The sequence below is a fragment of the Artibeus jamaicensis genome, unplaced genomic scaffold (assembly GCF_021234435.1).
Source record: "Artibeus jamaicensis isolate MK-2021 breed Jamaican fruit bat unplaced genomic scaffold, CSHL_Jam_final contig_519, whole genome shotgun sequence".
Classification (NCBI taxonomy): domain Eukaryota; kingdom Metazoa; phylum Chordata; class Mammalia; order Chiroptera; family Phyllostomidae; genus Artibeus; species Artibeus jamaicensis.
This window is the reverse complement of record NW_026521871.1, coordinates 19,967,877-19,992,228: the sequence shown is the minus strand read 5'-3', so window position 1 is coordinate 19,992,228 and position 24,352 is coordinate 19,967,877. Positions and strand designations below refer to the sequence as shown.

General features: G+C 41.4%; 1 protein-coding gene across 1 annotated transcript in view; it reads right to left on the bottom strand.

Moving 5' to 3' along the window:
• The window catches only part of TSEN2 (tRNA splicing endonuclease subunit 2), a 39,850-nt gene continuing 15,498 nt past the window's right edge, over positions 1 to 24,352 (bottom strand). Inside the window, exons 6-13 of the mRNA XM_037139326.2 lie at positions 20,423 to 20,945; positions 19,479 to 19,556; positions 14,467 to 14,517; positions 10,211 to 10,349; positions 3,973 to 4,009; positions 3,336 to 3,447; positions 2,175 to 2,264; positions 1 to 1,188 (exon numbers count right to left, since the gene is read on the bottom strand). Of these exons, the coding sequence (XP_036995221.2) occupies positions 1,129 to 1,188; positions 2,175 to 2,264; positions 3,336 to 3,447; positions 3,973 to 4,009; positions 10,211 to 10,349; positions 14,467 to 14,517; positions 19,479 to 19,556; positions 20,423 to 20,945 (1,090 nt within the window). The 3' untranslated portion in view covers positions 1 to 1,128. The remainder of the gene's footprint in view (positions 1,189 to 2,174; positions 2,265 to 3,335; positions 3,448 to 3,972; positions 4,010 to 10,210; positions 10,350 to 14,466; positions 14,518 to 19,478; positions 19,557 to 20,422; positions 20,946 to 24,352) is intronic.

The following is a 24,352-nucleotide window of genomic DNA, read 5'->3' as shown; positions in this document are numbered from 1 at the left end:
TCATGCAAAGAAGCGCGAACGAGTACCCATTTATTTTTTGTTGTTTCTATTTCATCTCAGCTTCCAAAGATGAATCTTAACCACCTACTTCTGGAATACTTCGTGCCAGGAAGACTGTCTGCCAGTGTCTTGAATTCGGACAGTGGATGAGTCTCAGACGTGTGTCCCCTCACTCCTACTCTGGCTCCCTTTCGCTTGCTCACCTCACCCCCACACCCTCTGTCCATTTCCTTCTTTTTGCCTCCAAATACCAGGCCTCAGGCAACACTTCACTGGAATCTAATCAGTTAAGAAAAGGCTTTGTTTATTGTGTTTCCTAAATATTAACTGCACTCATTATGTATCTTTGTACATTATTTCACCACCTATTTTTACTTCATAACAAGTACACTGAAGCAAGATGCAATTTTTATCTAATACTGCATAATATTGTATATTCTACACCAACATGCCTACCACTTAGCTCAATGACAAATAATTAGGTGATTGTTTTAAATGCTTTCTATGATTCAGAAATTCTTGTTAAACATTAAATGGATTTTTATGTTCTTGAGTAATTGGTTGGAGTTCTTGAACAAGCAGAGACGTGTTGTTTTCCATTTACAATACAGGGACACAGGGTCCAGCAGTCCCCAAAGCTGCTTCTGGCACTCTTTTAGGAGCCAGCTGGGCGTGGGTAACGAGAGATGCCTGTGTATAAAAGTGCTGCTTTGAAAACTGTAGAGTGCCACATCCATGTAAACTAGCACCGTTTTCAGGTAAAATCAGAGTAACACAGAACTTCCCTGTCACTGGATGAGTCTTCCTGTGACTCATCTACTCAATGTCCTCATGGAACAGATGAGGACAGAGTGAGGCCCAGAGGCCAGGAGCTCCAGGCCAGTCACAGTCAGTGCCGACTCAAGGACAGAATCTGAAGTCCCAACCCAGGGCTGTTTTTCTCTCCTGTGTAATTTTATCTTTTCAAACACTAACAGTTTTCTGGTTCTGGGAGCACCATGCCCTTTAAAACTTTTAAATTAACGGCCAATTAAAATAAAAGGACTCTTTACCTCACCCTGAACTTGGATGATTGTAGGAGACTCAATAAATATTTGTTGGTGGAAACAGAGATATGAGGTGGAATTTTTAAAGTTCGTCCTGGTCACTCCTCTCTCGTGAAGAAACCCAACGGCTCAGAATCACCTCCTGTAACCAATCAAAACAAAAAAGACGACTGAATTTCAGAAACAAATGAAAGAACGTGCTAGGCAAGTGACATCACTGCTGCATTTCACAAAAAGCTGTCTATATAAGAATACCTGTTCCCATGCCTCGTTACTGAACATTTGGTGAAAATGTGACTGTAGCAATATAAACCTTACATGCAAAGAGCATCCACCATAACCATGCAAAGACTTTAAAAGCTAAGCTTGCCTCAGCTGAGGTATTCCACTAGCACTTTCCGGGGTTAGGAGTACCAGCACAAAAGTGCATCTTCAACATCAGAACTAAGTCTATGATGATACTGCCATAGCCAGGTCAGCATGAGAAGGGAGAAGTAGACACGGATGGGCATTTTATGAAAAGCTGACCTAGTGGGGATGGCAGGACAAATGGAGGGGATGAGGCACTGTAGCCCTCAAGTAGTTCTGCAGAGGGATGGGGAAGTGAGACCAAGAAGAAGGGTGCAATGTTAGAGAAAAACAATGAGGTGCTGGATGTGAGGGTGGGGTCAATGACAGGGTGAGGGATGGAACTATTAAAACTGGGTGACGAGCGAGACAATGAACCTGGCATCCCTGGCAGAGAAAAGCCTGCCATGAAAACAAGGGGAAACTCAGTTCAACACAGAACCCCAGAAGTCAGACAAGGAGTTCAAGAAGGAATGAGTCAACGGCAACACTTCTAGTCTCTGCAAATGAGACTCAAGAGAGGTCCTGGCTTGGCCAGGAGGTCCCAGGCCATCTGGGAGAGCAGTTTCAGCTGACTGATGAGGAGAGAAACCAGATCACATTCCAGGTAAGGAAGTAGCAGGACTTAAGGGGAAGTAAGAGTGGGTTTAGCAGGGAAGGGCCTGAGAAGGCCAAGGCAAGATGGGTTTCATTTGTTTTCTTGGGAGCACATGTTCAAGAAGACACAGTACAAGGAATAGAATCTTGGGGATGACATGAATTATCTCTGAGTTTACACACCTGAACTTTAATCCTTTTCATACATTCTGGTGACTCCATCTCTTTGTCAGTCATGGCAGAGGGTTTAATCAAATAGCACAGCATGAGTTCCTATTGAGAAATGAAAAACAACCTCCATATCCCACAAAATAATGGTACAAGTTTGAGTGCCTGGGCAGGACATGCAGGCTGTCTCCAGGCCTCTCACGGAGTGCTCCTGCAAGCATTGCAAAGCACATTAGTGTCCTCCTGGGGGCATTGCCACTAAGGGCCAGCCAGTTCGTCACTCTTGACATGTCAAGAGAATGCAAATAAAGTAGATATACTGATTATAAAACATACAATTTAAAATATTAAATGTATACTCTAAGTCTCAAAAAGTGGACATAAAAACACTAGATACAGTAGAGACTCCCTATTACCACAGGACAAAGCTACTTTTTACAGGCCAAAGCCTAAGCAACTTAACCCGCACGCAAGACAGTCTCGGCTCCCACCACACCTCCAACAGCGTGGGACAGAGTAGGTGGGGGCCACAGTTTGTTTTAGGTAGCAAATTACTGAGTCACAGAGAATACACAAGGCTCTCATCCTTTACAGTCCTGGTGACTTCCCTCTTACCTTAAGGGCAGCAGGAAACAGAACACAGCCAGGAGTCAGCTGGCTCTGGGTTTGAATCCCAGTTCTGCATATGAGCTGCATGATCATGGGGTGCTCGCTCACAACACCTCTGACTCTAGTTCCTCACTCTTAGGATGAGGATCATAAACAGATGGTGAGAAGACATGTAAAGTGTTTAGCAATATATATTAATTTCCTTCCTGCCTTTTCAAGAAATCTATGAATTTTGAAAAGAAATGTGTCAGTGTTTGGACTCCTCTGTGAATGTGTGGGTGAAAGTGGAGCGTGTGCTGGCTGTGCTGACCAAGGGCATCCCAGAGAAGGAAGGCAATGCCCACTCACACCAATCACTACGGGGAACCTGGAAGCTCAATTCCTGGAGCTTAAAACCAGCTGGTGGTGGGAGGGGATATGACAGGAGGATAGGTTCTGGCCCAATCTTCCAGAACTTTAATGGTAGGAACACTTTGAAGTTTCTACAAATGACTTTTCTATTTCTACTACATTTAAGGGGAAAAATCCAACCATTTACATTACAGGTAATGCCAGAGCTGATGTTACCTTGGAGACATTCACTGAAACTCTGCTTAAGGTAGCCAGCGACTTCCAACTGAAAGGTCTGCGAAGATGGCCCTCGAAATGGTCATCCACTAACTCAATAATGACAGAGTAACTGAAAAACATACAAAGGATGTTTTAAAAATAAAAATCATGGAATCAATGTTTAAAAAGAGTACTGTTTGTCCTACAAAGAACAAAGCTACAGAAAAAGATAAAATATACATCATCTGATCCTAAATTCCCCTAGACTGTGCTGAGAAAATATTAATTAAAAACTCACACTTTATGTTATAAAATTTTGGACTGATTTCAACACCTATAGGAAAGGAACAGAAATATTTCTCCCAATATGAAAGCTGAGAATTCACTCAACTGTTTAGATACTAATACTCACTGATATTAAGATGAACAATTACTATATAGGTTAACTCAATGTGTAATACAAAAAGACATAGTATCATAACCTATTTATTATTTTATATACAGTATAACAATGTTGATGTTTCAGGCATGAACGTATAGTATTTATCCTCATCAGGAACATGACTAATTGTTTCTGTGGCACTGAAAATTAAAGTGGAGGCCAGAAATATCACGTCCCTTTAAGCCATCAACTTCTTTAAAACTCACTGCGAACCTTGCATGGTAAAACGGAGGTCCTTTTTGATAGAGCACTGCAAGGAAAAAGAAAGAAAGTGTATAACCTCCAGAAACCAGAATCTTATTTTATTACTTAAGTCTTTTCTTCTCCACAGAGACATAAACACCCAATTATCTGTGTGTGGGAAATCTGCCATCTGCCCAGTAGTCTATTTTTAAAACCCAAACTGTTTTTCCCCCAGGCATAAAATGCAATTAGTAAAGCAAATCTGTCACCAAGATCCTAACACCCTCCTCCCATCCCCCACTCCACTTATGAATTCCAAAACCAAATACAAGTGAATCTCCTCTTGCCTCTTATCTTATACTCTCTAGAATAAGAACTTGAAAATATACCAAGAATGCGAAGTTTGACAATTTGTTATGCATGTAAAATCAATGTAATTCAAAGTGTCTGGGCTAATCTGGCCAGGAACCAACTTAGGTGTTGATGTCAGAGATGAGCAACGCTCATGCTTTTTTTTAAGCAATACAAAGTCAAGTGGGGGGAAAAAATCCCATAACCACACATGCCGCTTAGAGATCAGTTTGCCCCACTGCCATAGGTCCCCGCCTCACGCACGAAGGATATGTTCCAAGATGCCCAGTGGATGCCTGAAACTGTTAATAGTATACCAAACCCCTTTGTATGTTTTTTTCTTATACATACACAGCTATATAAAAGTTTAATTTATAAGCTAGGCACAGTAAGAGATTAACAACTAATAATTAAGTAGAGTAATTATAACAATATACTGTAATGGAAGTTATGTGAATGGCTTTGTGCCATTATTAAGGTAAGGGTTACTCAACACAAGCACTACGATACCCCAATAGTCGATCTGATAACTGAGATGGCTACTAAGTGCACTTGAGATCCCTATTACTTGTTCCAAATACTGCTCCTGGAATGAAATTTGATTGACAAGATTTGTTCAAAGAAGACTTCCGCCAAGATGGAGGCATAGGTGGATGTGCCCTGCCTTCTCACACAACCAAGTTTAGAGACAACTAAATATTAGCAACAGAAAACACAGCCAGAACATGGAAAATTGAACTTTTCGGAAGTCCGTTAACAACAAATTCTTCAGCCTGACCGGTAAGGGGCAAAACCAGCGGCTGGTGAGGGGTTGCACGGGAGGTCTCGGTCAGACGGACTCAGGCAGGGAATCCAGATGTGCGGAATCCAGGCGTAGGGTTGGACCTAGTGAGCGACCGAGCGAGCCACCAGGCGAGCGACCGCGGAGGAGACGGCGGGGAAGTGGTGCTGCGTGTTGACTGTGGTCGCCTATTTGTGCGTGAGTGGACAGGCGAGGGAGTGGGCAGTTGGACCAGGGCCGGGCGGATCCCCGCGGCAAGCGGCAGTGGAAGGCGCCGCCATTTCCCCGCTCTGACCACGCCCCCACATACAGCGTCACAACCCAGTGACCTGAGAGTCTAAGGCACCGCTTCTCACACTTAAAGGGCCAGAACAGACCAAAAATGTCGCAAGATCTCAAAGCCCCACAGCCCATAGATCTAAGCGATGAAGAAATAGCAAAACTCTCAGACGCACAGTTTAAAACATTGGTGATCAGGATCCTCACAGAACTGGTTGATTATACCGACAAATTAGACAAATATATGAAGGCGAAACTAATTGAAATGAATGGAATTGCACAGGAAACCAATAGCAATGAAAAGGAAACTGGGACTCAAATCAATGGAGTGGACCAGAAGAAAGCAAATAATGGCCAAACAGAAAAGAGTCAGGAAGCAAGAATTCAAAGAAATGAGGAGAGTCTTAGGAACCTCCAGGACATCTTTAAACGCTCCAACATCCGAATTATAGGGGTACCAGAAGGGGGAAAGGCACAGCCACCAGTGGAAAACTTATTTGAACAAATAATAAAGGAGAATTTCCCCAATCTGGCAAAGGAAATAGACTTCCAGGAAATCCAGGAAGCTCAGAGAGTCCCAAAGAAGTTGGACCCAAGAAGGAACACACCAAGGCACATCATCATTACATTAGCCAAAATTAAAATGAACAAGAGAATCCTAGAAGCAGCAAGAGCTAAGGGGACAGTCACCTACAAAGGAGTCCCCATCAGGCTGTCAGCAGATTTCTCAAAAGAGACCTTACAGGCAAGAAGGGGCTGGAAAGAGGTATTCCAAGTCATGAAAACCAAAGACCTACAACCAAGATTGCTCTATCCAGCAAAACTTTCATTTAGAATGGAAGGGCAGATAAGGTGCTTCTCAGATAAGATCAAATTCAAGGAGTTCATCATCACCAAGCCCTTATTATATGAAATGTTAAAGGGACTTATCTAAGAAAAAGAAGTTAAAGAAATATGAACAGTGAAAGGACAGCAAACTCACAGTTATTAACAACCACACCTAAAACAAAAACTTCGGAGACAACTAGAACAGGAACAGAACCACAGAAATGGAGATCACATGGAGGGTTAGCAACGAGGGAGTGGAAGGAGGAGAAAGGGGGGAAAGGTACAGAGAATAAGTAGCATAGATGGTAGGTAGAAAATAGACAGGGGGTCAAGAATAGTATGGGAAATGTAGAAGCTAAAGAATTTATGATACATGGACATGAACTAAAGGAGGGGAATGTGGGTGGGAAAGGTTGTGCAGGGCTGAGGGGAGTAAAGGGGCGAATGGGACAACTGTAATAGCATAATCAATAAAATATAGTTAAATTAAAAAAATACAAAAAAAAAAAGATTTGTTCAAAGAAGAGTTTCCCTGACAAGATGTGAATTTCATAATGGCCCTCTGTCATGTATCATCAGCTCTGTAAGCAGAAACAGCTGTTAAGTGGATGTCCTGGACTTAACCCGTGTTGGCAGTTCTAAGGTACACGTGATTAGATGACTAGCCTTTCAAACTAAAATAATCTTGTTAAAAAAACTCGGTGCACAGTGGCACTGAGCAGCTGTGCCTGGAGAAGGGGTGAAGTTTCGGAAGCCGCACCTCCCGTCCAGGCTAGCACTGCCTGTGAGCGGTTGCTACAGCAGGCACTGTGAAGATGTCCTTCACACGGCTGCTGGCCCCAGACCTGGTTTCACAGTAATTGTAAAAGCAGCTCGAAGTGCATGACATGCCCCAACTGTGGCAAAGGCCTCTGGGGAGTTGGGAAACAGCAGTTGATTTATTTCTTTTCTTTTTAGAAAATCTGTCTGCTTGTCTGTTCTTTCATTTATCCTTATAAGGCAGATTATTTTATTTTTTTTAAAGATTTTATTTATCTTTAGAGGGGAAGGAGAGCGGGGGAGAAACATCAATGTATGGTTGCCTCTAGTGTATCCCCTGCTGGGAACTGGCCTGCAGGGAACTGGGCCACAACCCAGGCATGTGCCCTGACTGGGAATCGAACCACGATCCTCTGGTTCGCAGGCCCGCGCTCAATCCACTGAGCTACACCAGCCAGGGCTAAGGCAGATTATTTTTAAATTAGGAAAGTTCTTTTGACATCCAAAAATATGGCTTGAGTACTAAAATACATGGGATAAGGTATGCTTAGAAGGCACTCAACAAAGGCTCCATTCCCCTGCAACTAATTAAAAAAAATTAAGATGTTATTTTATAAAGAAGGTATTCTTTACCCATGTGATATGATGACCAAACAAAAGCTCAGGGAGATGAGGAAATGTGACTGAGGTCACACACACCACACACCCCACAGGAATAGAAAGATTAAATAAGAACCAGAGCCAGCCATGAACCCAAGGAGTTCCCAGAGAAAGAAGCTCTTTCCATCACCTCAACCCACCTCTTAATGCATCACTGTAGCCTGTCCACTGGAAAATTCTACTCAAATTTCACCATATGATGAGAAAGTTGAAGAAGACTAAGAATTTACACCAAGTGGCTATTCTTACAGGAACAAGAAAAGGAGAAAGGAGCAGGAAGCCAATGAAGAAAAATGAGACAGGCACATCACTTATTTAAGCAATGTGACCTCGGGCCAACACACTTATCTGGAAACCTAGCAAACTAATCTCAAGCCAATCCCGATCACTGGAGTGGTAACTCTGAGTTAGGATATCTGTACCTGAAATCCAGTCATGGAAGAAACAAAATAAACCATTTATCATAGAAAGATGGGTGATCCCTAAGATTTATTTCAAATTGCTCACCCTCTTTGAGAATTTAAAAAATGCTATGGACTCTTGACCCAGAAAAACACACCAATCTACGAACACAATATTTTTTAATACAATTTCAAGGGGTGCCAGGGACCCCTGAAGACCATCCTATGAGTCTAGGTTAAGCACACTCAACTTTAGAGCACTTGAATCTTTAAAAGGTTTAAAGATTTGAACTGGCTTTCTCTGGGTATTTAAAAAGGCTCAAAAACATATGAAACAAGTATATGACAGAGATCAAAAGACCTCCAGGGCCATGACTGCTTGGCAACCCTCTCAAATATTTTGAAATTTTTGTTTCAACCGCATGAACAATTCTGAAGAGCATCTAGGAAGCACCCCCGCTTGGCAGACGAGGAAAATGAGTGTGGGCACTTATTGAGGGAGACACTAGTGCCGGTCACGCTCACTTACCCAGACCCCTGCTCTGAGTGCCGGTTACACAACAACAACTCCAGACTTGTATCTCCATGCTCCCCTGTGCTCCAGAGCTGCCTATCTTCACAGTATCTCCAGTTACAGTGTCCAAAACATTAAGCCAAGTATTCAGGCATTATCCCTGATTCCTCTCTTACCCACAAATCCCATGTCCATTCTATCTGCAGGGCTGGTTGAGCCTGGCTTCCTTAATTAGCCACTCTCCTTCCATTTTTGCCCTCCTGCAGTCTATTGGTAAGAGAGGGGATAGAGCAGTGGTCCCCAAACTTTGTGGCACCATGGACCAGTCTCAAGATGATTCAAGGGCATTACATTTAAGCTCACTTCCTGCTGTGCAGCCCGGTTCCTAATAGGCCTGGACCAGTACCAGTCCGTGGCCCAGAGGTTGGGGACCCCTGAGACAGAGGGTCCTATTATGTTAAGTCATTAAACTTAAATCACTCTCTTGCTCTAAATATCTCGAGACATCCAATTAGCAGAATACCGTCCAAAGTCTCTAGGTGACCTGGCCCCAGCCTAATGCTCTGACATCACCTCATGTTGCTTTGCCCTGGATCTCCAAGTTCTAGACACATTGTCCTTCTGTTGTTCCTGAGACCCGCTGAGCTTGTATCTGCTGCAGGGCCCTTGTATTTCCTGTTCATGTTGCCTATACATTCTTTCCCAAATTCTCAAGTGACCTGCTACCTCCCTGTGGTCACATTATTTTCAGAGAGGGTATTCCTGACCACCTGTAATAACTTCCTGTACTCTCTGTCCTTTTACTCTGCTGTTTTCTTACAGTACTTATCACACCTGAAATTATACTATGTATGTATTTGTTTGCTTGTTTGCCCTCTGCCACCATAAAGTAAGTTGCTCCATCAAGGTGGTTTTGTGTTTGTCTTGTTTACCCCTGTATTCTTGGCCCCTAAAAAGACCTGGCCCATAGGAGATCCTCAGTAATTCTCTGTTGAATGAAGTGGTCACCTGGCTTGGCCTCTTCATTTAGTAAAGATCAGTGAAGGAAGAAATGTGTAAGTTTCTAAGAGCCTGGGCTCCAAAATTTGAAGTCCAGCTCTGTAAGTTACTGGCCATGAAAACTGTTAGGGGCAAATGACCCATTCTCCCAAAACTGCAGTCTGCCTCTCAGAAAAATGATAATAAGTACCCAATGCAAAGGATTGCTAGAAGAATTAAATGAGATAATGAATATTCCTAAAACAGCAAGATGCTTGGCATATAGTAAATGCTCAATAAAAGATAGCTGTAATTACTGTTGCCAATGATTAGTCTCATTTCCTAGATGAGGCAATTGAGGCCCAGCAGACAAGAGACTGCCCTATATCACATAATCACATGGCTAATGGCAGGGGGAAGTAGGGGTGTGCTATAGAACTCTTTTCTAAGATTACAGAGCAGATGAGAGGAAAAGCCTGACTTAAGGCTGCATGCTTCTACTCCTGGGTTTTTCTCCTAGATTATCTTTTCACTCTTCCTAAACATACATAATTAGGTCTTTCTAGACCTAATTCAAACATTCAATATTCTTATATATGCCAGAAGGAAGAACCTCTTAGAAAAAATCAGTAACGGCACATATAACCAATCTGATTTTCATTCCAGGATCTGATGTGAACCCTGGTTCTCATACTTACCAAGCTAGGAATTACTTACATAAATCTGTTCCATACTTTAGTCCTACTTTGGGCACCCAGCCCTTGCTTCGGAAGTAATGGTATGCCATGTAGGTAGTCCTGAATGTGGGCTGAACTATGGTGAAAACTTTCCAGAGTTTCACAATCGTTAAAGGCTCCTGAAGTTATTGAGTAAAAGACAGGCATTATTATGCATGCACTCATCATTCAGCCGGGTGAACCAACAACTGCAAGTGTGAAAACACTGGTGACCATACAAAGGGACTTCACTAGATCCAGACCTGTGCCGTCCAACCACATGCCTGGACCGAGATGTGCTGCAAGTGTAAAACACACATGGAATTTCAAAAGTTTAAACGTAAAAAAAATAAATAAACTATCTTGATAATTCTGGATATGTTGGGTTGAATAAACTATGTAATACATTTTAAATTAATTTATAACCTAACCTTTTTTCCTAAGATTTTATTTATTTATAGAGAGAGGGGAAGGGAGAAGAAAGGGAGAAAAACATTGATGAGAGAGAAACATCGATTCGTTGCCTCTTGTACACACCCCGTCTGTGGACTGAACTCACAACCCAGGCATGTGCCCTGCTAGGGAATTGAAACAGCGACCTTTTGCTTGGAGGGATGACACCTAATCAACTAAGCCACACTGGTCAGGCACTGCCTGACTTTTTCAAAAAACCTTTTTAATGTGGCTACCAGAAAATTTTAGATGATGCAGGTGGCTCCTGTCTGAGGCGATCCTGAATGACATCTGAGAGAGAAGGAAGTAGCCAAATGAAAGGGAATGGGGAGGGCTCAGGAGGAGGAGAAGGGCATGGTGGCTGGGGAGGAGCACCCCAGGCAGAGGGATGAGTGCAGCTGAGGTGCTCAAATGTAACCAGCCCACGAGGGCAGCATGTTCCAAAAGACTCTGATAGGTAGCTACTGTATGTTGGGCCATGCTCAAAAAAAGCATTAATAACTTGTAAATAGCTTTTAAAAAATACTACATTTAGTTTTTGAAACTAGAGACTTTATCTGATGGCATAAATGAATAATCCAACTGCTTATAAGAGAATTATGTTTCTAATGTAGGACTTGAAAGAGACAGAATGGTTCGGTTCAGAGAACATTCCGATGTATCAATACAAAAAAATACAACAAAAACTAGGTAAGTTTGGAAAGTTTTTGCTTCATTTCAGTGCTTAGTAAAATGGTCAATTCTTCCGTTGGTTTAGGAAGATTGACCTTGAAAAGATTTGTTCAGCTGGCTCAGATGAAGATGTTAATACCATAAATATGAGTTAGAGTTGTGGGGTTTTTTTCCCTTTTACTTTTCTGGAGTTGTTCCTAAGGTGGAATCTCCATATGTGTGTGGCCTGCAAATCCCACTGTGAGGAAACATTCAACCCCTCCTCTGAGAAGCAAGTCTTGTAGGAAGGCTGAACTTCCAACATGGATAGCCCACTGTGTTTCAGATGTTGAGGATTCTATGTAGCAAATGGAATGTTCTGACGAATTTCTGCGAAGGCCCAGGAGAGGAGACAGGGTGGACTAAGAATGGCCACCATCTGGAATAATGAGTCACTCATCAGCTAGACACCAATTTCCAAACCAACGGAATACTCATGAAAAAGATTTATATAATTAGAACTTGATGAATGATAAAATTATGTACTTCCAAGAACAGAATAAAATATGCTTTCTCTGGTCTATTTACTGTTCTCTTTTTAATTTTAACTTCATTTGAATTAGTTTGAATATGTATTACATTCGCATGGTTCAAAATTCAAAATGACAAAAAGTGAACAGTGGAAAGTCTCCCTCCTAACTGTGTTGCCAGCCCTCCACTTCCTCGACTAGAAGGCAAGCAACTTCTTATGGGATTGACCTTTCTTCTTGGGGAAGCAGGCTACTCTAAAAAATCATGGGCTTTGGAACCGGGGTGAGTTATTTAATTTTGCTGAGCCTCACTTATCTTATCTATAAAATTCTTACCAGATGGAAGTAGGGATTAGAAGTATTGTATGGAGGACTTCCGCCAAGACGGAGATGTAGGTGGAACCACCTTGCCTCTGTGCACAACCAAATCTAAGAACAACTATTTTAACAACAATAAGCACAACCAAGCCACACAGAAAATCGACAATACGGAGTCCAAAGACAACTAAACGCTCAGCTAAACCGGTAAGAGAAGCGAAGCCAGCAACGGAGCAGGTTGGCAAGAAAAAATCCCCGGGTGGTGCTCGGTGTGCAAGCAGCCGAAGGCGCTGATCGCAGGCTAGCTACGGGAGCACACAGGGAAGAGGCACGGTGGGTTGTCTGTGGTCGGTTGGTCGCGCATCTGCGTGCGGATAAACCAGTGAGAAGGGAAGCCTGTGCGGGGCAGCAGGCTTGCACAATTCTGATAGGATAAACAGGCCCGGGGCGAGTGATGTGACTGGACGGACTAGGCTAGCGGAGAGGACCGCCATTGCTCCCTCTCTGACCATGCCCCCACACACAGCGTCACAAACCAGCGACCTGGGTCGCCCCGTCCTGGTAAACAACTAAGGCTTCTCTCCGCTCACTTAATGGCACGAATAGACCAAAAATGGCTCTAGGACAACTCAGAGCCCCAGAACCGATAGATCTAAGCAATGAAGAAATAGCCAGTCTTTCAGATGCACAGTTCAAAACACTGGTTATCAGGATCCTTACAGAACTGGTTGATTTTAGTCACAAATTAGAGAAACATATGGAAGCTAAACTAATTGAAATGAATGGTAATACAAAGGAAACCAATAGTAATGGAAAGGAAATTGGGACTCAAATCAAGGGAGTGGACCAGAAGGAAGAAAAAAATGATCAAACAGAAAAAAATGAAGAAATAAGAATTCAGAAAAATGAGGAGAAGCTTAGGAACCTCCAGGACATCTTTAAATGTTCCAACATCCGAATTATAGGGGTACCAGAAGGGGGAAAGGCACAGCCACCAGTGGAAAACTTATTTGAACAAATAATAAAGGAGAATTTCCCCATTCTGGCAAAGGAAATAGACTTCCAGGAAATCCAGGAAGCTCAGAGAGTCCCAAAGAACTTGGACCCAAGAAGAAACACACCAAGGCACATCATCATTACATTAGCCAAGATTAAAATGGAGAGAATCCTAGAAGCAGCAAGAGCTAAGGGGACAGTCACCTACAAAGGAGTTCCCATCAGACTGTCAGATGATTTCTCAAAAGAGACCTTACGGGCAAGAAGGGGCTGGAAAGAGGTATTCCAAGTCATGAAAACCAAAGACCTACAACCAAGATTGCTCTATCCAGCAAAGTTTTCATTTAGAATGGAAGGACAGATAAAGTGCTTCTCAGATAAGACCAAATTCAAGGAGTTCATCATCACCAAGCCCTTATTATATGAAATGTTAAAGAGACTTACCTAAGAAAAAGAAGATAAAAAAGATGAACAGTGAAAGGACAGCAAACTCACAGTTAGTAACAACCACACCTAAAACAAAAGCAAACTAAAGAGCAAAAGAAAAAAAAAAGGAGTAAGAAGGGGGGAGAGGGAGAAAAAAAAAAAAAAAGAAAAGAAAAAAGGGGGGGAGGAAAAAGAGGAAAAAAAAAAAAAAAAAAATTGGGGAGGTTTTAATGAGAAAAGGGGGAGGGGGGGGGGGGGGTTGGAGGGGGGGGGGGGAGAAGGGAAAAAAAACAAAGTATGAAATATAAAAAAAAGTTTGTATGTAAAGCACCTAATAAACAGCCTAAAGTGGTGCTAAACACTGGAAGCTTTTATTTTTTGTTATTAATTTTTAGTGTTGTTCTGACATAGATTTCCTGGTCATTATGTAAGATATTGCTCTTCTCCTAACCTCTGGGAATAAAACTCAGTCTAAGAGGGTCAAAGCTCCCTGGCTGGCATAGCTCAGTGGATTGAGTGCGGGCCTGCGAACCAGAGTATTGTGGTTCGATTTCCAGTCAGGGCACATGCCTGGGATACAGGCCAGTTCCCAGCAGGGGACGTATGAGAGGCAACCATACATTGATATTTCTCTCCCACTCTTTCTCCTCCCCTTCCCCTCTCTCAAAAAATAAATAAATAAATATATTAAATAAAAAAGAGGGTCAAAGCTAGCTCTTGTCTGAACAGTTCCAATCTCTAAAGCTGAAACTTAGAGAAAAAGCCAATTCCTGTTTTATTCAGTGACAGTAGATACATTTTATTGAAACAACTGAAATTACTACAACCTGCTTTTAACATCAGGAAAATTTAAAGTGGATTGTATCTAAATATAACATCTTACCTTCTCATAGTAAATACTTAGACATCCCAGAGCGTAGACCAGGAAGAAGGCCTAGAAACAGACCAAGCAGAAAATGCTTGTTAGAAACTATTCCACATTTCTGAGAAATTATTTTACAGACTGATTTGTCTTTGCCTCAAATAAAAATTCATGTCCTTGAATCATCATCAAGTAGTCACATATTTTTAACAAAAATGGTTCATATAATTTTCAAGGATTAAAAAAATCTATGAAAACATAAATGTCACAGAATGGTTTAAAATCAGTAAAAAACACCCACTCTCACCACTTTTATTCAACATAGCACTGGAAGTCCTAGCCAGAGCAATAAGGCAAGAAAAGACAATAAAAGGCACCTAAATTGGAAAAGAAGAGGTAAAGCTCACCATTTGCAGATCACATGATATTATACATAGAAAACCCTAAGGAATCCACCAAAATACTATTAAAACTAATAAATAAATTCAGCAAAGTTGTAAGATATAAAATAAATATAAAGAAATCTGTTATTTCTATACACTAATAATGAACCATCAGAAAAAGAAATAAAAAAAAAAACCAATCTCACTGACAATTGCATCAAAAAGAAGAAAATACCTAGGAATAAATTTAACCAAGGAGGTGACTTGATAAATGTCAACAGATACAATCCAAGTAACAACACTCCTTGAAATCCTTGACAATCTTTAAGAGAATAAAGTGGTTTGAGAACTACTTTTGTTTTACCTAGATCTAAATCTAGAGCTTTTTGAAGGTGAATGTGCCCATCTTGGTTACCATGGTCCTGCTCCTGCCTATACTTCTGCTAAGTAAGGCCTCTCTGTTCTCACTTGGTCCCTCACAGTTCACTCTCCACAGGAGGCAGAGCCATTTTCTTAAAATGTGACGATGTGGTTCCTATGACTAGAACCCTCCAAAGGGCTTTATTGCATTCTCGCTTCCTACCACCTGCAGCCTCTCCGTGTCTGACCACCAGTCTCTCTAGTTGCCTTGCCCCCCTCAACACAGTAAGCTCGTATCTGCCTTTGTAGTTGCTCTGCTTCCCACATCTGGCAAAATCTGCCCCAGACTCAAAGGTCACTTCTCAGAGAGGTCTTCTCCAACCACAGTGTTTATGTTTAGGTAACCCCCATCCTGACTGTCTTCTTCCAAAGAGCACTTATTTTTATCTGAAAATATCCCTCTTATATGTGTCTTTACAAATAGAATGCAAACTCTGTGAGAGCAGACAGGTCTAGAAAGGCACATAGCACACTGTGGGTGCTCAGAGCCGTACTGAGTAAGGAAACAGGTCCCTGGATCCTGCCCTTGGTTTAGGCCCAAACTGCCAGAGCCACCCGAGGCAGACTGGGCTCTTTTAGCTCCTTTCTCCTCGGTGTGAACACTCTGTCCTATTTCTCCTCCCAGGTACTAGTGATGGCCTCCCAGGTGTCCAACAATCTTATTTTGACCTTTACCCTTCCCATGGCCCACTTATTAATATAGAATACCTTTCTTTCCCCCTCAGATGGACACCAATGGTGGTCAAAATGTGCAATAGAAAGACAAAGTTGTTCCTCAAATAGCCAAGCCCTTTTTCCCCTTTCACTTTCTCACTTCTTGGTTCAGAATGGTGTAACAGGAAGAATGACCTTTGACATATGACAGACCAGGGATGGAGTCTTCATTAATGGCCAGGGCCTTGGAAGTCACACTTAAACTCTCCTACCTCACCTATAAAATGGGAATAATAATGTCTTCTTAAAGATTTAATGAAGTTAAATCTCATAAGGATTTAAAAAGCTCTGCAAAGCACCTAACTGTTCAATTCATTTTAGTGTCCCTTCCTTTCTAAAAACCATTTAGATACTGTAGTCTGTAAAAGTTCAATCCAACTTTTGCCTAGCAAGAAATTCCTTCCTGGTATCTGTTAGAATTTAAGTACTACAGAAACTTTCCACTATTAGCATATATTTCCCTAAGAACTGATGAAACCAATGCCTCATTTTTGTTGACCTGAAATGGCTTTTATGAATCAATGCAAACTGATCTTAGGCACTTGTTACAGATGGAGAGGATCTTAATTCAACTGAATTGGTTTTATTTAGAATGAAATCAGTAGACTGGGGAGGTCTGTGAGGGCTGGTGATTATGAGATCCCTTGAGATCTCACTGATAAGTTTTTGCTTTGGTAGTACTAATAAGATAGAGGGATGAGTTGAACACTGATTTTAACGTCATATCGCTAAGTCTACATAGGGCCCAAATCATTATAACAGAAAAATAGCTATCAGTAACAGATCTTGGAGAGGCAGACCTTTTAATCAGCTGTAAAGTACCATTCAATTGCTAAAAAGAACTGCTTTGAGTCACTGTAGCAGGGCTGCTTGTGTTCCTGACATTTACAGAAATACATTAAAATGTTCAAGCTGTGTGCCAAACATGGTCGATCCTTTCAAAGAAAGTCTGCCAAACAGAACTGAGAAGCAGAGCCAGGTTTAACTGCGTGTTCCTAGAAAACTTCTGCAACATGTCTCTGGAGTGTTTTTAAAAGCCAAACAGCTTCCAAGAATGCAGAGCAACCTCATCTGCTATCTCCTATTACTCTTGCCTTTTTTCAAGGAGTGTTTGGGAGGCTTTTTATTTGTCACTAAAAGCATCAACTGGTCACCCATCTGCATCAGTAAGGTTGAAGCCCCAGTTTCTACCCTTGATACTCTGTCCAGGCCTACTGCTGCCACCTCCCCGAGCTGAGAGGCTGGGAGGGTCTTTAAGGGTCAGCCCTCCAGCCCACGTTCATACTGATGCCAACTCTGGTTCCTGCCACTCCCCTACATCACTGCCTGTAATGCCCTGGGGCCACCATGTACCAGCTCAGACTCATGCCTGTCACAATCTAGCCTTCCCTTGCAGTCACTTCCAGGGTTGAGCTGCATGATAGGGGACCCAGGGCCCATGCCGTCCTGTGTCCATCTGGCAATCCCCTATTTATTCTTTAACATCTGCAGGTGTCACCAGCTCTGTAAAGTCTTCTAGCTAGTGTGTGTCCATTTGGACTCCATCAGTTTCTATGTAAATTTCCTACCTGTACACATCAATTTAACAAGTAATTACTAAGCATCTAATGGATGTGAGGTATTGGGTACAAGGATACAATAGGAGCAACACTGGGACAAGATTTGTGTGTGTGTGTGTGTGTGTGTGTGTATATCGATATCACACTGAACTGTAATGATTTCTGGGCTGTTTAGGACGAGAGCCGTATTCTATTTACTTCTGTATTACTAGTACCTAGCCCAGTGCCTGGCACACAGTAAATACCCAGTGAATACTTTTGCAAAATACTGACTGCATATACCTAAAACTGAAGAGAAAGAAAGAAAATACATGCAAAACAAATGGAAGCACTAAATGTTACACAGAGGAGATTATGTTTTAAAATGAACAATTTTCTTACAAATTTCCCAGATTCATGTTTGTTGGATTCATACTGGTAAAAAAAAATTTGTATTCCTATAATATTATATACCAACTATACTTAAATTAAAAAATACTGATTTGAAATAAAGAGTTCCAATTAGCTACTAAATAGTTGTTTTTTCATCAAAGGGTATATTTTCTAAAAATTTCCCGAGCTACTAAATAGTTTTTCAAAGTAACTTGATAACAATGATGATGCCAAGAGCAGGCACTAACACTGGCTGAGCATTTACTACACACCAGGAACTGTGCTGAAATGATGGAAAGTATTACAGAGCATCTTATGAACAAGGTGTTACATAACCCTCATCTTACAGAGAAGAAAGCTGAGACTCAGGGGATGTTCTACATACATATGTGCTGTCCAATGCAATGGCCACTAGTCACATGTGGCTATTGAGTGTTTTAAAGGTAGCTGGCACAACTGAGAAACAGAATCTTGAATTTTGTTCAATTTTAATTAGTTTAAATTAAATAGTCACACACAGAGCTTATCGTATTCAACAGCAGACTAAGCGGTCTCATTTGTAAAATGAGGAGATGAAGTGAATAATTCTAAACATCCTTTCCTGTCTGAAAGTCTATTCTTGTACCAATGGCTTCACTGCAAGGAAGGAAGTGCAGACCAGAACATCAAGAGGCTATGGAGACACAATTACTTCCCCGTTAACACAGTATGAAATTACCCACACAGACGCATTTAACAAGCACTCCTCAACACCTGTGTACACACCCAGAACTGTGCTACAAACTGCAAAAGCAAGTTATCCGAGCCAGACAAGAGCACTCCTGGAGAGGAGGCATACCCTTGGGCTTGAGACTGCGGAAGGGGTGTTATCTTCAAGGGCAGAAAGGACATTTCTGCACACAGTATAAATGTAAGTGAAAAAAGGGGAAGGGCTGAGTGTCACATGAACACAGGCTAGAGGAACTCCGAATCAGGAAAAACATGATGTGGTTGTTAGGAAGCTATGTTTTTAACCAACTTGTGAGAAAGTAGCTAGTGTGTTAAATACAGCACTAGCACATATTAGTAATTCTGCAGAAGGAAATACCATGAGTGCCTTTAGTGATTAGCAATCATCACATGTCTTAAAGTGCATCACAGCTTACTGGAAGTTGGTGAAATTCTACAAATACACTAAAAACCACTGAACTGTACACTTTAAATGGGTGAATGGCATGGCATGTGAACTCTATCTCAATAAACCACTGTTTTTGAACCTGGTGAAAATTAGTAATACTTGGCCAATCTAAAATTTTGATGTGCAAAGAAGTGCTCAGACAAACCTCTTAAAACCTCTGTGGAATGATGTAGAGAAGGCCCCCCAAAGGCACATCTTAAAATTGATAAAATGAAGGCTAAGGAGTGAAATTTAGGCAGGTCTACTCTGGAAGCTGCCCAGGGTGACCTAACACCTAATTGTGATATTCAATTACTGATTACTCAGTTACTGAATTATGTAGAGTTGCGCTTTGAGGTGGACTCACCTACACAGTCTTGCCCAGGCCCAGAGACCAGTGGCTGAAAAGAGAACAGGCTGGAAACATACCTCTTCTAGGCTGAGTTGCAAATACTCAAAAATCCTATATGGATTTCTTCTGCATATTAATCTCTTTTCTTGTGCCAACTGAAGAGAAAGAAGTAAAATACATACATAACAAATGGAAGCACTAGATGTTATATAAAGGAGATTGTATTTTAAAATGAATAATTTTCTTATAAATTTCCCAGATTCTCATTTGTTGGATTCATGCTGTTAAAAAGTAATTTTTTTGTTACTTATGTGCAAAAAATTTGGGTTTTGTACTATTAACATTTTATTTCCTTTCTTTTTGTCCCATGAATTTTTCCCCTAGTGGTCATTTTGTTGATTTTATGTTTTGGTTTTTTTTCACTGTGCCTCACAAGCATGTGCCCAGGTTCTTAATGCGACATCATAAACCTCATGTGAAAGGCCAGATAACATTTCTTCAAGTGGGTGTTTCACATACTACTACTTAACCTTTAGGTTGTTTCTCATTTTTAACTATTACAGATAATTCTAGGGCAACCCTACCAGCACATCCCTTAATGAGGTGGCTGTGAATCTGCTTCCCAGGCTTCTCCTGCGATGGCCGACCGCCACACTGGAGACCAACCCTGCATCTATACGCAGGACTGTGTGCAATCACCACTGCGTTTCTTCTTCTCCACACAAAGGAGGATCATTGGATCTGCTTTAATTTGTATATTTTTAAAATGTTAAGTTATTCACAAACTTCAATGTTTTAGTCAAACAGTCCTCCCAATTACTGAGCCACCGGTGCAGAACCAGCACTTGCTGGTTCCCCTGCAGTGTCTGCAGTGTGGTGTCATGACCTCCTCTCACGTAAACTGGGTGCTTAATACAGGCTTGCTACCAGTCCCAAGTAAGGGACATCCAATTAGTCAGTACCTCCTATGAAACCAGAAACAGATGGCTTTGAAAGAAGTGATTTATTTTCTCCTACTTACTTCCTCATTTGGGGCATCTTCCCTTTCGCTCACATCATCATGCACAACTTCCTCCACCAGCACATACTCGTCATCAGGGCCTCTCTCTCTGGCACAGAGACCTGCCTGTTGGCTGCTGTCCCGAGTGCTACCCTGGGGAAGGAGAACATCTTGTTTGCCACAACGGACTTGGGGCAGAGCTGCAGTGACCTGACTGCAAACGTGCTCATCCGAGCTGTTTGCAGGTAGTGGGGCATGCCCAGAGCCTTCCCGGAGGCAGCCTGATTGCTCGCTGGGATCCTCAGTATCATCTGACTCTCCCGAGTCCCCGTTCATCACAGAAGGTGTCTCTTTATCCATGGTGGCTTCCATTCTGGAAACTATTTCAGAATTCGGCTCATCAGGCAATGGGATGTCTTCATTCCGTTTGATGTAATGACGCTCAAGTGGTTTTGTGTAATCTTCAAGGATTCTACGCACTGTACTCTCATCCTGAACCTGTCTTTGCATGAGCTTTGTGGCCCATTCTACACTACGCTGATACCTGCAAAACAGAAATAGTGTTAGTAACAACACTTGAATTTCAGTACTTAAAAGTCAACAGAGTGTGCAAAAAAGATGGGACGGTAGCATGCCAAAATGTTTAGTGTTTTTTCTGAATAGCAGGCTATAGGTAAATGTTTTCTTTGTACTTTTTGGTATTTTCTAACTGTTCTGCAATGAGCATGTATTACTTTGTTTTTATTATAGAGCTTCATTTAACTTGTTCAACTGGATAAAAATTAACCTCAATTTAACAAAGTATGAAAATTTATGTAATTTAAAACTGGTAGACCAAATGATTTTGGTAAATATAATACAAAAAAGAAAATGCCATTCTTTGTCATAATTTGTTTTGTATTATCTTCAATTTAGGCATCACATTTTCAGATATATATCCCACTCATAACATAAAGAGCCTTTGTTTGGTACTGGGAAGCAAAAACGAAAAATCCAGCAAATATTTTTTACAGTACCTTCTAATGTCTCCATCACACATGAAAAAAATGTATATGGTTATATGCATACAGCCAAGCATCCTAATAGAAATGGCCCCTTCTTCCATAATAATTTTTAAACTGTATTTTTAAGGTGAAAATACATGCTTAGTTTCTTAAACTTGAAAGTAAGCTCTGAACACTCCCCAGTTACAAAAAGTTACAGTAAGACAACAGCATTCTGCCCTAGTGAAGAAGCATCAGTACTGAACGATGCTGCTGGGATGCACTCACAGGATGCGAGGCCACCGCTGCTTGTGGGAAATCTGATCAGCGGAATGCCAAAGACATTGTGAAACTCATGTGCTTTTGCCTCTACCTATAGCTGCGAGTATAAAAAGCACCTGAGAAGACAACTGGCTTGTAAAAGACAAATGGAACTTTATAATTCACCTTGAGTATTTTGTCTGTGTATGGAAGACTGAATATGTCATAGCTGATAAACTGCTACATCTCACATACAGTTCAACATGGAAGTTGGCTTCTGTTGTATTTAAAAAAGGGTGTGTGGCTGCTTAATCCTGATTCATCGAGGGAATCTCCAAGCTGTTGACATTCCTGTTTATCCTACGTGGGGATGAATATGCATTCCTATATACTGGAAATGGTACTTAGATTAAAAAATTAAAACCTGGCAAGGGTCCTCTAACACCGAAGCAGCAGGAGCATGCAGCGACATACATTTTGTGTTCCGCCCTGACTGGCACTTATAACTGTGTGACAAAACCAATTACCTAACTTTTTTGTGTTTCAGTTTCTTATCCATGAGCTGGGGAAAATACTACTATTACCTCAGAGGAATCATGTTCTGTGCTACTTTTTATAATCAGGGCAAGAGGTAGTTGCCCATACAACAGCGAGATGTCTTTCACCTGTAGGAAAAGTCACTGTAGCATGCAGTTTCAAGAGAACTTTCACTTGAGAGATCCAGAAAGAATCTACGCTCTTCATATCACCCATGCAGGGTCGCCCCTTCGAAGGCAACCACAAGGCTGATGTGGCCCCCAGTGAAAATGAGTTTGATACCCCTGACCTACAGCATTGGTTCTATGGCTTTATGGGTCTGTGAATCTTCTTTATTTCTACACAAATTTTCCTGTCAATGTGTATTTTTCTGGGAAAGGGAACCACAAGTTTTAATCAAATTCCTTTACTCAAAATATATGAAAGAACCACCAAATTAAAGGTTCAGTAGTCCATCCTTTGAGCAGAAGATCTGAATTTGAGAGAGGGAGAGCACATACAGGTCACTGCCCTGCTCTTTGCAAAAGAATGGGGAAGGCCGATGTGGGCTCAAATCCTCACTCCATCATGTTCTCGTATGAGCTATGTACCCTTTTTTCTAAGGCTCAGTTCTCCCTCTGTGAACCAGGGATAAGTGTACCTTCCTCATGGGGCTGTTGCAAGGATTAAAGGAGACAAGACATGTAAAGTGCTCAGGACATAATAAGTGCTCAATAAATATGTTACTGTATGATTGTGGGATTTTTAGGGAAACTTGAAAAATAAAAACATTTTGACTAAATATATGTCACATTAAAAGTGCACATCTTAATTACCATATTATGCTGTGTATAATGTGTACTTTTTTTGCCCAAGTATTTGAGGGGAAAATAAGGATGCACATTATACATGGGTAGTACCTGAAATACCTGGTATCTGTTATGTTTTGTAATTACGTTACATAAAATTTCTTGTACCATATGTTAAAAAATAAATGCTAAAATTCCTTTATGATACAAAAAACAAGTATCTAAATATAAATAAATAGTTTAAAAAATTAAAACAAAAGATTTTTTTCCTGAAAGTTTGGGCCAAAAATGTGGGTGCACATTATACATGGCAAAATACAGTAACTGCTCTTTGTGAGCAAGAGTAGCCATGTGGGGGAAACTGCTGCACCCCATCTGGGTTCCGGAGTTGGCTCTTCTGTGATTCTCAGTTAAGCCACTTAGCACCTCTAGTCTCTTTCTGTTTTTCTGCCAAATGCCAGAATCATGCTTGCATTTCTGTCTCACGATGACCTTAGATGTTCATTTATGAAAGCACAAATGAGACAGTGGCTGCCAAAGTATGTAGAAGAAAGCCTCTGAGTAAAACTGGTGATGAAAACAGCCAGATGCACGAATGACTAAGACATATGGCACACGGGTCACAGAACAGGAATCCTCTAATTGGCTGGCAATGCTTTCAAAAGCCAAATCCTACTGCGGTTAACCCCAAACACTGCTGGAGAAACTTCAGGGAGAGAAAAGTGAAAGTCAGAAAACATAAGGGAGGCAGAAAACAGAGGCAGAAGGAAAAGGAGGCAGCAGATCTGATCAGAAACAGTGATGAGACTGATGAAGAGCAGCGAGCACACAGAATGGTGCCGCTCGAATGTGCCTCAGCTGCTCATGCTTCTGCGCCCTGAGCACATCTCCTCCACTTCCATAGAATGCCCTTCACCATCTTATTGATTAATGCCCATTTATCCCTGAAAGTTCATACCAAAATGTCTTTTTAATTCTTATCTGAGGATAAGTTCATTGATTTTAGAGAAAAAGGAAGGGGGAGAGAAAGAGAGAGAGGAACATTGATTGGTTGCCTCCCATCTATGCCCCGACAGGATATCGAACACGCAACCCAGGTATGAGCCCTGACTACAACCATTTTGTGTAGTGGACAATGCTCCAATTAACTGAGCCACCTCGCCAGGGTGCAAAAGGGTTTTGAGTCAGTCTGTTTAGGTCCAAGTACTGGTCTTAACCAAATTACTTAACCTCCTCTGCTTCTGTTTCCTCACTTGTCAAAGACAGGACCTACCTCGTGGGGTGATGGAAGGACTTAAGAAGACAACCCATAAACTTCTAATTAGCATGGTATCTAGGACAAGGAACATACTCGAGAAATGACAGTACATAAACTGTGTCAC